Source organism: Lingula anatina, chromosome 1, assembly GCF_051362555.1.
Source record: "Lingula anatina isolate TDL-2025a chromosome 1, LinAna3.0, whole genome shotgun sequence".
Classification (NCBI taxonomy): Eukaryota; Metazoa; Brachiopoda; class Lingulata; order Lingulida; family Lingulidae; genus Lingula; species Lingula anatina.
The window spans coordinates 60495705-60508722 of NC_141767.1; the positions used below are offsets into that span (position 1 = coordinate 60495705).

Here is a 13018-nt window from a genome sequence, read left to right on the forward strand (position 1 = left end):
GGCGCAGTGTGGCCGAGTACGTTATCAAAGGGAACACCTCACGTACCAAAGGTACAAAGAGCGCTCTAGCCTACAGGGCATCGAGGACAACAACAACACAGATACTTCAAAGGTGGATAGTTTTGTTGTGTTACTCTGAAATGTTCACTTTTTGGGACAAGTATCGAAACTAATATCATATGTTTACGCCCCCCTAGTGTGAGTGAAAGCTACCTCTCACGGACATGTTAACGCTTGCAGATATTCATGTCACACAGATATAAATTAGAGCAGATTTGACACAGAAGTCAGCAACATAACCGTTCCTGACGCCACCTGGCATTAAAAAAAACCCTGCTCCTGGTAGCACGACCCGATATCATAGACGCGTGATAAATATTGGTATTTATTATTTTGACGTCTAACGAACGCGTTCTTCTAATAGGCATTTGTGGAATATTAAATCTCATGTCAAATATTCACATTTTATCGTTTTTTTTCCTGCAAAATGAATAGGCGAAAAATTTGGCCTCAAGAGAGAAAATTTGCAATATTAATCATGCAAATAAAGTTGTACATGTAGACCTATTTACTAAGTACATACATATGTCATGTTTAAGGGGAGCATAAGATGTGTCATTAGTAAAGGTCCCTGAAGTGTGTTACATATATTTACCTTGCAGGACCAACTTGCAAAACAAGGAAGAACCTTATGTGTAGTGACTCATCTTACGATTAATTAAACAGATTTTGAAAAATTAAAAAACATGACTTAGGAAGATTCAACTCTGGCTGAACAGATAGTAATCGTTTGTCATGTCGTCTGGGTATAGTAGGGGAAGGTGGCGTGGTATGTGTGTGTACGTGTATGGGACTTACTTAGCTGGATAGACAGACTGGATTTAGGGACCTTACCAACCATCGTGCCACCTCGTTTCTCAAAAACGATTATCCCGAAGTCCTCAACTCATCGACCATCACTCTGTCCATGTTCCAATCTAACAAACACCCCATTAAAATTTAATGAAATACATTTTTCATTACCTAAAAAAGATGTTACGCACTTTTGGACATTTACACTTGCAATTTTAAAGATGTAAGGAAGATTTAAAACAATGACATCTCAGTGCACATTATTTTTTATTTGAAACGAGCGCGTACAAACCCCCGTAAACTTTCATTCAGGTCGCAACTTTCGAGTCTATCCTTACGAAAAATCCCCTAGCAAGTAAAGATGTGGAACTTCTTCAACATTCTTAAAATTTGCTTTAATTCTAATATTAGCAGAAAAGGGCTGTTAAGGACATAAATGCATATCGAATCATACATGAATAAATATTACGTATGCACTGCTACTGGCAAAATTAAGTACCTATGATGGTACAAAGTTAACTAATAAAAGACGAAAGGACCCCTTTCGAATACCTTAGTTGTGTCTCCGATTATTGACAAGCACCAATAGTTTACAGGTATATCCGTGTTCAGCACTAGCATAACCCCCTTTTTCAGCTCCAAAGCCTACGACTAACTTTCGATGAATTGTCTCCAAGCTCAGACCAAACAATAAAACGATCAAATCTCAGATTAGTCATTATCAGCATTTCTGAGTAAATACGTATACATATAATTGCTGACTGTGCATACAAACAGACCAGTACAAAACTACACAAAACCTAACAAATTATATAATGTAAAGGTGTTTAAAACAACTTATAACCAGTTAACTCCATACTAAGAATCTGTATGACACGTGAATTCTGAAACAGATATTACCACATTTAAAGTGTCTTAATTTATTTCTTTATAACAAAAGATGGGATAGCTATATACAGTAGTAGCTATATCGTTAAGAAATGATAACAGAAATACAACTTATACATTATTATACCAGAGTAAAAAATATTTTGGGGTGGTACAAATGCTTGGAAATATGTGTACAACATACACTGTAAACATACACTTTTGAAACAGACAATGGGAAAACAGCTGTAAAATATTGTAATAATAAAAACACTGACTGGGTTCACAATGTGTAATTAAAATCATTTCTATTTTTTTTTCTTTTCGAAAACATGCATTGCAATCTCCCGAAAAATCTGTAGAACACATATGGCTCTAAATAAGATATACCAAGTACACATTCACCTACTGTAAACCACACTGAGACACAGTGGGGTGCCGTGTAAAAGAAAAGTGACTTAACATTTTTGAAAATCATACAGTATTACATACTAATGCTGCCGAGAAGATATCAAGATTCAGAATTTCACCTCATTTGTAATATGATTACTGCTTTGTCATTTAAGAAGGCTAGTTGTTTCATTGGGGTCTGTTTCATCATTTTCAGACTGTGAAGCAGGTGGCATGTTTGCTGAAGTTGCTGAATCTTCTGCCTCATCTCGTCCTGTAAGCAGTGCCATCTTTTCTTCATTCTCAACACTGGGTGCTCCTGGTGTGATATCCTTTTGGATAGATGGATCTAAATCAGTGTGTTCGGTTTTAATCGATAACTCTTCTGCTGATTGATCCTCATGTTTTTCTCTTAGATTTTCCGATTCCTCTTTAGGCATGCCTCTCTCCATGTTAGTCAGCCCCACTTCCCCAGATCCACATCTAGGGTCAGATTGTTTCTCCATTTCATTACTTTCTTCGATGACAGCTTCCAGGACAGTATGAGTGAAGTCTTGGTCAGCTGATCTTCCTGAGACATCACTAATGTGGGAGATCATGCTGTCAAGCCTATGACTGTAAGGGTCTCTCTGGTTGGAGGGATCATCCTCACCAATGTGAAGCACTGTAGAATGTTTAGGGAACCGATGCTGGTTCTGGGAGTCCTCTTGCTTCTTTAAAGAATAAAATAAAAATAAGTCAAAAAAACATACCACTTTTTTGGCAAAGTAAAGATAACAAAAATTGTGTCTCAAATGCATTGGAAGACCCATGCTCTAGATTTCTATATATTTAAAATTACATAAAAACATCTAATATACACACAGTAGACCTAAGTCAAAGGCTTCGTTCACATGGAATGTCTATTTTCTAAAAATCTATTTTCTATTCCCGCTATCTTATGATCACGGTCTGTGCCCTGAATATCCCGCGGCGTAATTACTGGCAGCGCGAGCCAGTTACTTATAGTAACTTATAGTAACTGGCTCGCGTTGCCAGTAATTACGCCGCAGGATATTCAGGGCACAGACCGTGATCATAAGACATACCGCGAATAGAAAATAGAATTTAGAAAATAGACATTGCATGTGAATGAAGTGTGCAAAAAGTGCCCGCCAAACATATTTCTATAAAAGGTGGCAATATGTTTTTCTCTGTAAGGATATATTATTTTTCCAGTAAATCAAATGTAAAACTTACATATCTGAAGTTAATTGCTTTGGAGGTTAAATGCCAGCAAAAATTAATGACAAACATTGAAAATCACAAAGAACATACAAAGATTACCACCATGAAATAACTGCAGTTAAGACATAAAATTAGTGCAAGTGATTGTGCTATATAGTTAAATAACCCAGACTTCATGGTTGTCCATTACAAAAGGCATAAATGACCATGCTTTTACATCACGTCACATTTTAAACTTTTTAATTTGAAAGCCTATTTTAACCTATGACAATTGGGTGGTGTCTCTACTTCACTTTCACTTCAGGCCACTACAGTGTTTTCCTGTACAATGCACAGTATATAGTTAAACGTGTAATATTTTGGATATTTCCTTCTGACATTTCCATCCTTATAGTTTGTACAGAATTAAAACCCATTATTTCTTGACCATTATTTTTTGTTCAAAAACTGTGTCTATGAAAAGAAAAATAAAAAAAGGACAGGTCATATCCTATGTCATTATATTATTATGGGAACAACAAGCAGGTTTTGTTCTGTGCCACCTTTGTCCCTGCTCCCTATGTCCAGGTCTGGTTGGTCATATCCTTGCTCATTTTGGCATCCTGCACCAACATCCAGAGCCTCCCCTCCTTACCCTGCTTCCACAGCAGCACAAACACAGAAAAACTTCTGAATCATACTTTCATCATAAACTGAAGATCATTAGATTTGCATTTGATACATGTGTAAAACCACCAATGCATAAATATCAATGCCTCTTGGTTCAAATTTGAATAGGTTTTAGCTAAGGTCTTAACTTTTTAACAGAACAAATTAAGCAACTAAAATATCTGAAAATTATATTAAATCTTCAAAATAAAACCAAGTCTACTCATTTCTATTCAGGGAGCTTATTCAGGTAGCAGGGAAATGGTATCAAGACAATTCCCCCCAGACAATCCCTCCCCGTAAAGAACATATATATTTATAATCAAACATAAAGTAAAGAGTATAAAGTTCAAATCTTTTTATCTATTTTATGAATATTTCTTAGAGTGATGATGAAACTTGGAGAATATTTATATCATTACAAAAATTATTTTATCTCAATTTCATTTTCATGGAGTACAAGTACATAAAATTTTAGAAATAGAAGTAGGGAAAATTTTAGGAAAAATCTGATCAAAGTATATATCCAGGTAAAGATGGGGTAAACAGATGATCTCACTCATCCAGGTAACCCTTTGATGAATCAACTGTTACTTTTAATTAGTTCATCACTCCCCCCTTAATCAAGTTGCCCACCTTCACAAAAGGTGCATCTCTAGGGAGAGGTGGGGTAAACAGATTTTCTCACTTATCCAGGTATCCCTTTGATTATGTCACTTTTGATTTCATGAACTCTACCCACTATAGTACCCATCACACTAAAACATTCATAAAATATCTGTTTACCTGTTCATCTGTTTACCCCACCTTTACCTGGAGGATAAGTGGTTATACTTTGATTACATATTTAATAAAACTTTTTGCACTTGTACTCAATGAAAAAGGAATTTGTTATAAAGAAATTTCTTAATGATGGAGTTGCATTATCACACTAAAGATATGAATAAAATGGATGAAAAGTTTTGAACTTTACACTCTTTACTGTATATTTGTATATAAATATATATTCTTTGGGGAGGGGGGGATTTTCCTGGGGAGGGGTGGTTGTCCAGGGGGAAATTTTCAGGAGGAATTCTCGGGGGGGGGGGGGGGGGGGGGGGGGGAGTCCTATAATCTAGGGAAATACTTGCCATAACATACATGCTTGACCATTGTTTTCTCCATAAAGTTACAAGCAACAAACCAAAGCAATGATAAAATTATCACATACACAGTCAATATCAAAATGAGCTTTCCCTGGGCCCAATTAATTTTCAGATGTCTGTAAAAAGTGGGTATATCTAAGTATATTTGCCAGTAGTGATTTGTTTGCAAACATAACCTTTACAAATCATGCATTTTTAGAATTAAACCAATACTTCAAACAAAATGGAGATGGCTTTAGAAATGTAAAATCATTTTTAATGTTAGAATTATGGACTTTTGAACGTCGAATTCAGATAACTTTACATTAGTTATCTATGAACTGAAAAAAATCCTTTTTACTGAATTTATTATTATAATGCATGCAGTGGTGAGGCACCACCATTTTCTCTGTAGTTTTTGAAATGAGCATATATAAAATCATGTTTTTCTCACTCAAATCACATTCAAACATTCCAAAATAACAAGAATAAGAGAAACATATGTTAATGCATAAATTGGCATTTTTTCATGAATCACCACCCAAAAAAGTGCAAAATGCCAATATTTCCAAGATACACAATGAAAAAGCTCCACACACCATGAATATGAGACAAGTTATATATCATATCAAATTCATACTTCAGATATAGATCAGTATCCACAAGGTCAATTCAGATTAAATTCTGACCAACAAGCTCTACAGCAAGGTCAAAGTTGGTCATCATATCTTCAACACAATAGATAGAAATAGGTGTGTGATTCATGGAATCATAGGACTTAGATGACCAGAGAAAGTACAATTAATCCTTTTTAAACGCACAACAGGTCGTTTTCAGTATTCTGTTAGTATTTTGAGGGGGAAAAAGGCTAAAATTATCCAAAGTCTTCTTGTGGAAACCAAAGGAACTGAAGACTAATCTGACTAGCAAGCCAAGACATGCCACCACAGCCAAATGATCTATGCCACCCATAACTTACAAATAAGACCAATAACATTCTAAATGGTCGGAAAGCATAAGGCAAGCACAACAAGTGCACAGTTTGACTAAAATGTCTGTTGTTTGCTTATAAATAAGTTTCCACCATACAGAAAATATCTCAATCACACCACCATTTACACTATACACACAAAACCTTGTTAAATATGGTTCATTTTCAAAGCACAGTTGAAGCTATAAATACCATATAATCTGTTTTATCTTTTTAAAGACATTGCATTCTATCAAAAACACATTGTTAAAACACATCATCATGTATTCTAGAGACAGACACATGCATGGATGGCATATTGTCTCAGAGATTTTACTCCTCAGAAGCACTTTAAGTCAGTTTGGTCAGAACTGATAAGGATATTTACATCATTTCATTATATTGTGTATTCTGTGGTATGCTATGTTATATTACGGTATGGTATGGTGCAACAGGGTACAGAATAGTATTGTTTTGTCTGTCTGTCTGTCTGTCTGTCTGTATTCATTCATGAGGTCACTATAACTGGCATGGAAGTCTGTTTACTGTAGCTAATTATAATCTTAACAAATTTAATATAACAACAAGAAACATATAACATTAAAATAATAAAACCAACAGTCAACAATAATGAAACAGAAGACCACAATAACAGTTCTGAACTGTACACACATGCTCTGTATTGGCCAGCTCAAGGAAGTTGGACACCTTTTGGTAGTAGTTCTGAAACCATGAATGGCACACATCATACTAATAGTCTCAATAAGCCACTGGAAAACAACTGATTTCACTAGCTTTACAACACCTACAACAAAATATTACTCAGGAACTGTGCACAGTAAAACCATGCTACTCTTCCTATAGTAAAAAATGTTTTTTACTAAATCACTACTACTTTTGTTTCAGCAAAATCATAAATTATTACAAATCATATAATTTTTTGACACAAGGTGGAGAATTTTCCTTGATGTATGGCCAATTTGGAAGGCCAGGAGCCTGACTGACCAAACTGGCCCCAAGCTAACGGTGATGAAAAAAATTCCAGCTTGTGTCAAACAATTATATGACTTATATTCAAATACTCAGCTAGTAAACATCATTTTTTGCTCATAAATAATTATCAAAAAATCACAATGCAGTATGCACAGCAAATGTAAGGCAAATCTCAATTACAAAAGGAGTGCTTGTGGAAAACTATTTCTGGAGACACAACAAAACAAACTGCACACAGACTGTTATATTCTACAAAACAATTACAAAGCAGTATTAGTACAAGACATACCAAGCTCTGGGGTTCAAGTGGTCTATCATGCACATTACTTTGTCCTGAGGTCTGAGAGTTGCTAGATGTTGTCCTGGAGAGCTGGCGTCTGGGACGCATGTGCCTCGATCGGTTAGAGAAGATACGCTGCATTTTACTAGGGTGACGCCGTCTTATGATACTGGGGGAGGCCTCTTCATCTGGTATGCTGCTACAGGAACCATCTTGCAGAAACTCTGAGACTTTGGGGGACACACTATGATTGGAATGGTTAATATGTAAAGTTGACATATAGTCTACATGTATTTTTCTTTGTTGTTTTAAGTCACTTCTAAGAATAATCTTAATTTTCTTTAGCTATTTTAAATTTAAAAAAATTTTTTATTTTCTATCGCATAAGAACATGGCACAAAAGAATTGATAGTATCCAACAATACTATCTGCTATGCTTGATGCAAAGTATCAAAAATGGTCAAGTTAGAATGGCTTGTCAGAATTGAAATATGTGCTTACACCAAGTCAATTGCAGATCCCAAGTGTGGCTCCACTTTAAACTTCTCAGCAGCTGCTGTGTATGGCAAGTCAAACTCCACCTTCTCCCAGTAGACATCTTTGTCCATCTCAGGCAGTGTACCATGGAGCTCCACAGCCAACATGGATAACTGCAGGACCGTGTGTTTGTATATATATATATATATATATATATGCATTTATGATAAGACTAATTATTAACATTTATGTTAGTGATCGTCATGGAGCTCTTGGACTGCACTACTTTTGTCAACATGCAAATCTAGGTTCTCCTCTTTCACATGATGACCTTATGTAGGTGAAAACTTCCCATGAGCAATTTTGTCAACAGTTAAATTTTTGATGATACAATTCTCTGATACAAATAGTGCTAAAACAAATAAAACATTGGCTTACTTCAAATCCACAGTCAATTATGTAGTTTATTTCAAAGTCATCATCATCCTCTCCAAGTGGGTTCAGCATACATTCTGCCACCTGCAGGGAGAGAGGACAGTACAGCAAATCTTTCAACTCCAACCACATCAAAGCAAAACAACCAAACCATGCATTCAATGATTTGGCAAATTTGTTTCACAGTTCTGATGGCAAAATGGTAGAAAGCACTGGTGGAAACAAAATAAACTGTGGATGCTTTAAGTTGACAATGGTTAACAATCTTAATTTTGAGTGTAATAAGATGACATTCTATATATGAATCAGTTTCTCCTACCTTTAGCCACCCCACATAGAAGACAAACTGCATTACTGTGAAGATGGGGACTTTCATGTCAATCCAGTTTTGGGGAGTTTCCACATCCAGGAACTGTGCCCCCATCAAACAAGCCAGAAAATATGTATACACAGATAAAGTGGTCACCTAGAATTACACAAAAACCATTCAGTACACAAGCACAGCTAGGGAAACCAGTGAGTATGTATTCACAGCTAGATTGGTCTCTTAAAGTAAAAGACAGACAAGAGCCTAGGTTTTAAAAAAAAACTGAGCAATTATCATGGAACCCAACACCTAACTGGCCAGGGTCCGGGGTCACCTTAAAACAGAATAAAAAAAAAAGCGGAATTCTGCATTTCCACTGAAAAAACTCTGAAAAGAGCACAATATTTCACAAAAATCTTCAGTTGATTGGATAAATCATATACAAACCAGAGACAAACACATTTATAACCAAAGATCACACTAAAACAAATTAATATTCATCCTAAAAAATCTACTTAAAAATTTTAAAAGAATTTTTAAAATTAATAATGCATGATGCCATATTATCAGCTTTATCTTGAATCATATATTAAATCAATATATTGACTACAAATGAGATGACAAAGGGTATGAGCCCAACCTACAGTACCTGAGTATAAATCAAGGGAATAGGGATCCAGTCATAGTTGAAGAGAGCCATAAGGTAGCCCCTGTATTTATCAATCTCCTAAAAAAAGAATATGACACACAATATACATATGCAGTTTAATATGAGTATGACACCAAAACATTTCAAAGTTGTATTAGGGGCCATATAAATGGCGAAGATAAGTAAGTCAGATACGTACAAGTAGGTTAAATTTAGGACCAAAAATTTAAAGAAGGTGCAGTATATGGCTGATCTAGTGATTAATTCCAGCTATCACTTGGCATGTTGACCTTATTTGACTTGAATAAGAACTAGTAGAAGTGATTTACATCCATTACTGGGATCCATGATCCACCAAAGCTCAGTTCAAATGTACCTTACTCTACATGGTTACTCACATTCTGCAAAGCACCAGAACAATGTTTTAAAATAGGTAATCTTTAAATTTTTCAGAACAAGCTCTTAGAACAAACTCTCTTACAACAATCATTGTCTGTGCAGATATGTCATCCTTAATCCTTCCCTCTTTCCTGGCTCGTGTCACCAGTGCTGTTGACCATACCAGTGGCACCCAGTACTTGGCCTGAGGGGCCGGGATGTTCTCATACACATGCATCTCATTATCTGTCATCAGGCCTAGAAATAAAAATGGGACGAATGGGCTTCTATTTTTTTGGCAAAGGCAAGTTAGGTTCTCATGTACATCATCACTCAAGTCTTAAACTTACATAAAAGCCAAAATCTTAAACTTTTTATTCATCCATGATACTAATAATGAGAAAATTGAATCTTATATTATATCTTACTTGAAACAGTGATCAAGACTTCATCACAAGGCCTTCCTCAGATGAACTGAGTTTTCATTGGGTTTTTACGAAGTGGCAGTCAGCCCAGGATGTCTCTCAGGATTCAATTTTCTCACAATCTTACATAAAAGCCAATCAACCATTCAATTTTTATCTTAAAACATCTTTCTATTTACTTACTGTATTCTTGGTTATCAATTATATTGAAAACACATCTGATTGTGGCAAGTCACCTAAACTGAACAGATCCCACTCAACTGGTGCCACATCAATGGAATATTTATTTTTCTTTCCATTGTACATTGCTCAGAAATTTAATAAAAGTCTAACACCCCATTTCCATAGATTTTTAGATCGATCTATCCGTGTGGGGAGTCTCACTAGATTACTGTCAGCTTGGTCGGCTTAAGCGTCTGTCCCGCCTACTAAAAGCTGTAAGGGGGTAATTAACTATGGTGCCCGCTCGGCTGACTGCAATTTAGCGTGAACCCCCAGGGAGTTAGGTCGATCTAAAACTTAATCTTTAGATTGATCTAAATCTCTGGGAAAGCACCCTAAGCAAGGAGGGGGGCCAAAATTTTCACAATAAGATAATTTTCAGGTAAATTTTAAAAAAGACACCGCAAACACACATTAATGATGAAGAATACATATATCAAACCAAAAGCTAAACAGCTGCATCAGGTAAGCTCTATACATAATAATATAGGTGTATTACTATATTTCATTATTGATCACATTGTCACATTGGAGAAATTATTCTTAAACACTTAACATATATGTGTTCTGTGAATGTCAACATAAACAACTCCCATTAAAATTGATACAAAACTTGATACAATTTTATGTTCTGTGATATTCATAATTGATGCTTTGGTGGATGCAACTTTCTTGAAGAGTATGCCTGCAATGAAACTTGAAGGCATTTGATATTAGTAGCACATTTTTAATGGAGGTATTAACATTACTGGTGAAGATCTAACAAAGAAAAAAAATCTTCAGTGTTTAGTAATACAAAAAGGATATAGTAAAGCACATGAATATCCATATACGTATACTTCAAAGATAATTACCTGCATCTACTACATGCTGTAAGGTAGGGAAGCGTTTCCTGACTGGAGGACATGTATCTCTAGTTAACAACACAGTGGACAGAGTAAGATATCTCTGGATGGTGCGTCTCATGAGTCGACCCATCTCATCATCTCCGTGAACTAAGGTTGTGGTAAAAAAAGACATGCGATTCGGCCATGGTAGGGTGCGTAAAACCTGCAGCCACCTTTGGATTACCAGGACCACATAGAAACCAAGGATAAATGCAACTGGGATACGGCCAGTATTTTGGTTGCAGTAACTGGCGATGGATTCAAAAGTTCTGGTGAAAAATAAGAACAGATATATTATTATTAATTCAGGTACATCAACCTTTCAAAGCATATTTTATTTCTGAAACTAAATAATTTTGATTGAGTGTTTTTTCTACATATACATGCATACAAACAGATTTTAACAAGCAATACTTTTTTAATAATTATAAAAAATTTCAAGACCCATAACATTGGCAACCCTGCAGACACTTACCGTTTCTGTGCTGGATTGAGTCCAAATCTGTATGTGAAGTTGAAAATAAAATACAGCACTAAGAAGATAATTAGGTCCACCAATACCAACTTGATGACACTACCTTTCCACCTACAAGTATAAGTACAAACAAAAGTATGGATGTATTTAGATCTTCAGTGGCCATGCGAATTCGAACGAAATTGTACAGATTCATAGACTCTGTATGTCTCTATGCTAAAACTTCTGACAAATTTTAAAAATCGTAAGCCTGTAGGCTATAGCATGATCACAGATGGCATCGCACAGTTTCTGTGTGGGCATTGTAGGGTGAACTTGCAGTGATCGTGAAAATGGTTGAACCTAGCTATCGGCTTTATTTACTTGTGTGAAGTTTTGTTATTCTGACCACATGGGTGTTATCACAGGGGGCTGTACTGACAACATATCAATCTTCAAGCAAACTGCACTGAAGGTGAACAGCAACTACACTGAGACTGAAAGGGCTCCTTATGATCATTTCTCAAACAACAACCGAATTTTCCCTACATGACCTCAAAGCCACGTCGGAGAAAATGGCACGACTCCTGCAAGTAATGTAAACATATTTGCTGTAACCCAAAGCTACAGTGACGTTGCCAAAAAAGTGTATGGAAAATTGTATACAATTTCAAAAAAATGTATTTTTGGTTTAAACCAAGGCTAGGAGAACGATTACGAGGCAGACAGAAGCCTCCTACTATTGGCACTTCTGTTAAAACACTAATAAGCACTTCAAGCAAAATGAAATCTTTTCTTTCCAGATTTAAGTGCTTCCCTACTGTATATTTATTTCGTTAACCAAGCATAAGTACTGTAGTTGACTTCACAGTGCGGTCCCGCCCGTGGGGTTCGCATTATTACTAACCTAATGAGCAACTTGAAGAATGAAGCGACGTTGCTGACGGAAGCCACCCTAGAAGAGTAAGTTACCGTCATACTGCCGAATTAACACGTGTGAAACACCTCAATCAAACCAATTCATCAAAAGTATGCATCCAAATCTGTATGCAAAACTGCATTTGGACAGCACCTATCATCTTCTGTGTGAAAAGTGTTAACTACTGTCAACCGATCATACCACCAAGACAAACCACGCCACTACTGCGAACAGGACGAAGAGCGATGCACCAAACAAATTTGCCAATCATTTTAACGTTAGTGCTCCTTCAATAAACAATGAAATTTAATTTACTTTTCTACAGTTTACCTTCCAGTTTAAATTTCTCCTTGTCCGAGCGAAATTCAAAGCCACAAATCGCAGGTGCGTGAATGCGCTGTACGCTTTTTCTTGCACGATTTTTCTCTCTGGCGCACTTCAGTTTATTACAGTCATAAAGTGCGAACCTGTCATTAGAAACAAATAAATAAATAAATAAATAAATAAATAAATA

The 13018-nt window shown here is 35.9% G+C and overlaps 1 protein-coding gene across 5 annotated transcripts; it reads right to left on the reverse strand.

The window, feature by feature from the left end:
- Nucleotides 1–1102: 1102 nt before the first annotated feature.
- LOC106171884 (bestrophin-3) lies at nt 1103–12703 on the reverse strand. 5 transcript variants are annotated; one of them, XM_013552402.2, is made up of 10 exons: nt 12493–12702; nt 11607–11717; nt 11099–11400; nt 9701–9855; nt 9220–9297; nt 8583–8729; nt 8267–8347; nt 7853–8001; nt 7361–7595; nt 1103–2819 (listed from the first exon to the last, which is right to left on the reverse strand). In XM_013552402.2, exons 1-10 carry the CDS (start codon nt 12561–12563, stop codon nt 2277–2279), a joined length of 1872 nt encoding a protein of 623 aa, XP_013407856.2. In that variant the 5' UTR covers nt 12564–12702; the 3' UTR covers nt 1103–2276. The 5 variants fall into 5 exon arrangements, with proteins under 5 accessions (XP_013407856.2, XP_013407846.2, XP_013407882.2 ...); XM_013552392.2 differs by having other exon boundaries at nt 1103–2822; nt 12493–12701; XM_013552428.2 differs by having other exon boundaries at nt 2617–2819; nt 7399–7595.
- Between the last annotated feature and the right edge of the window lie 315 nt (nt 12704–13018).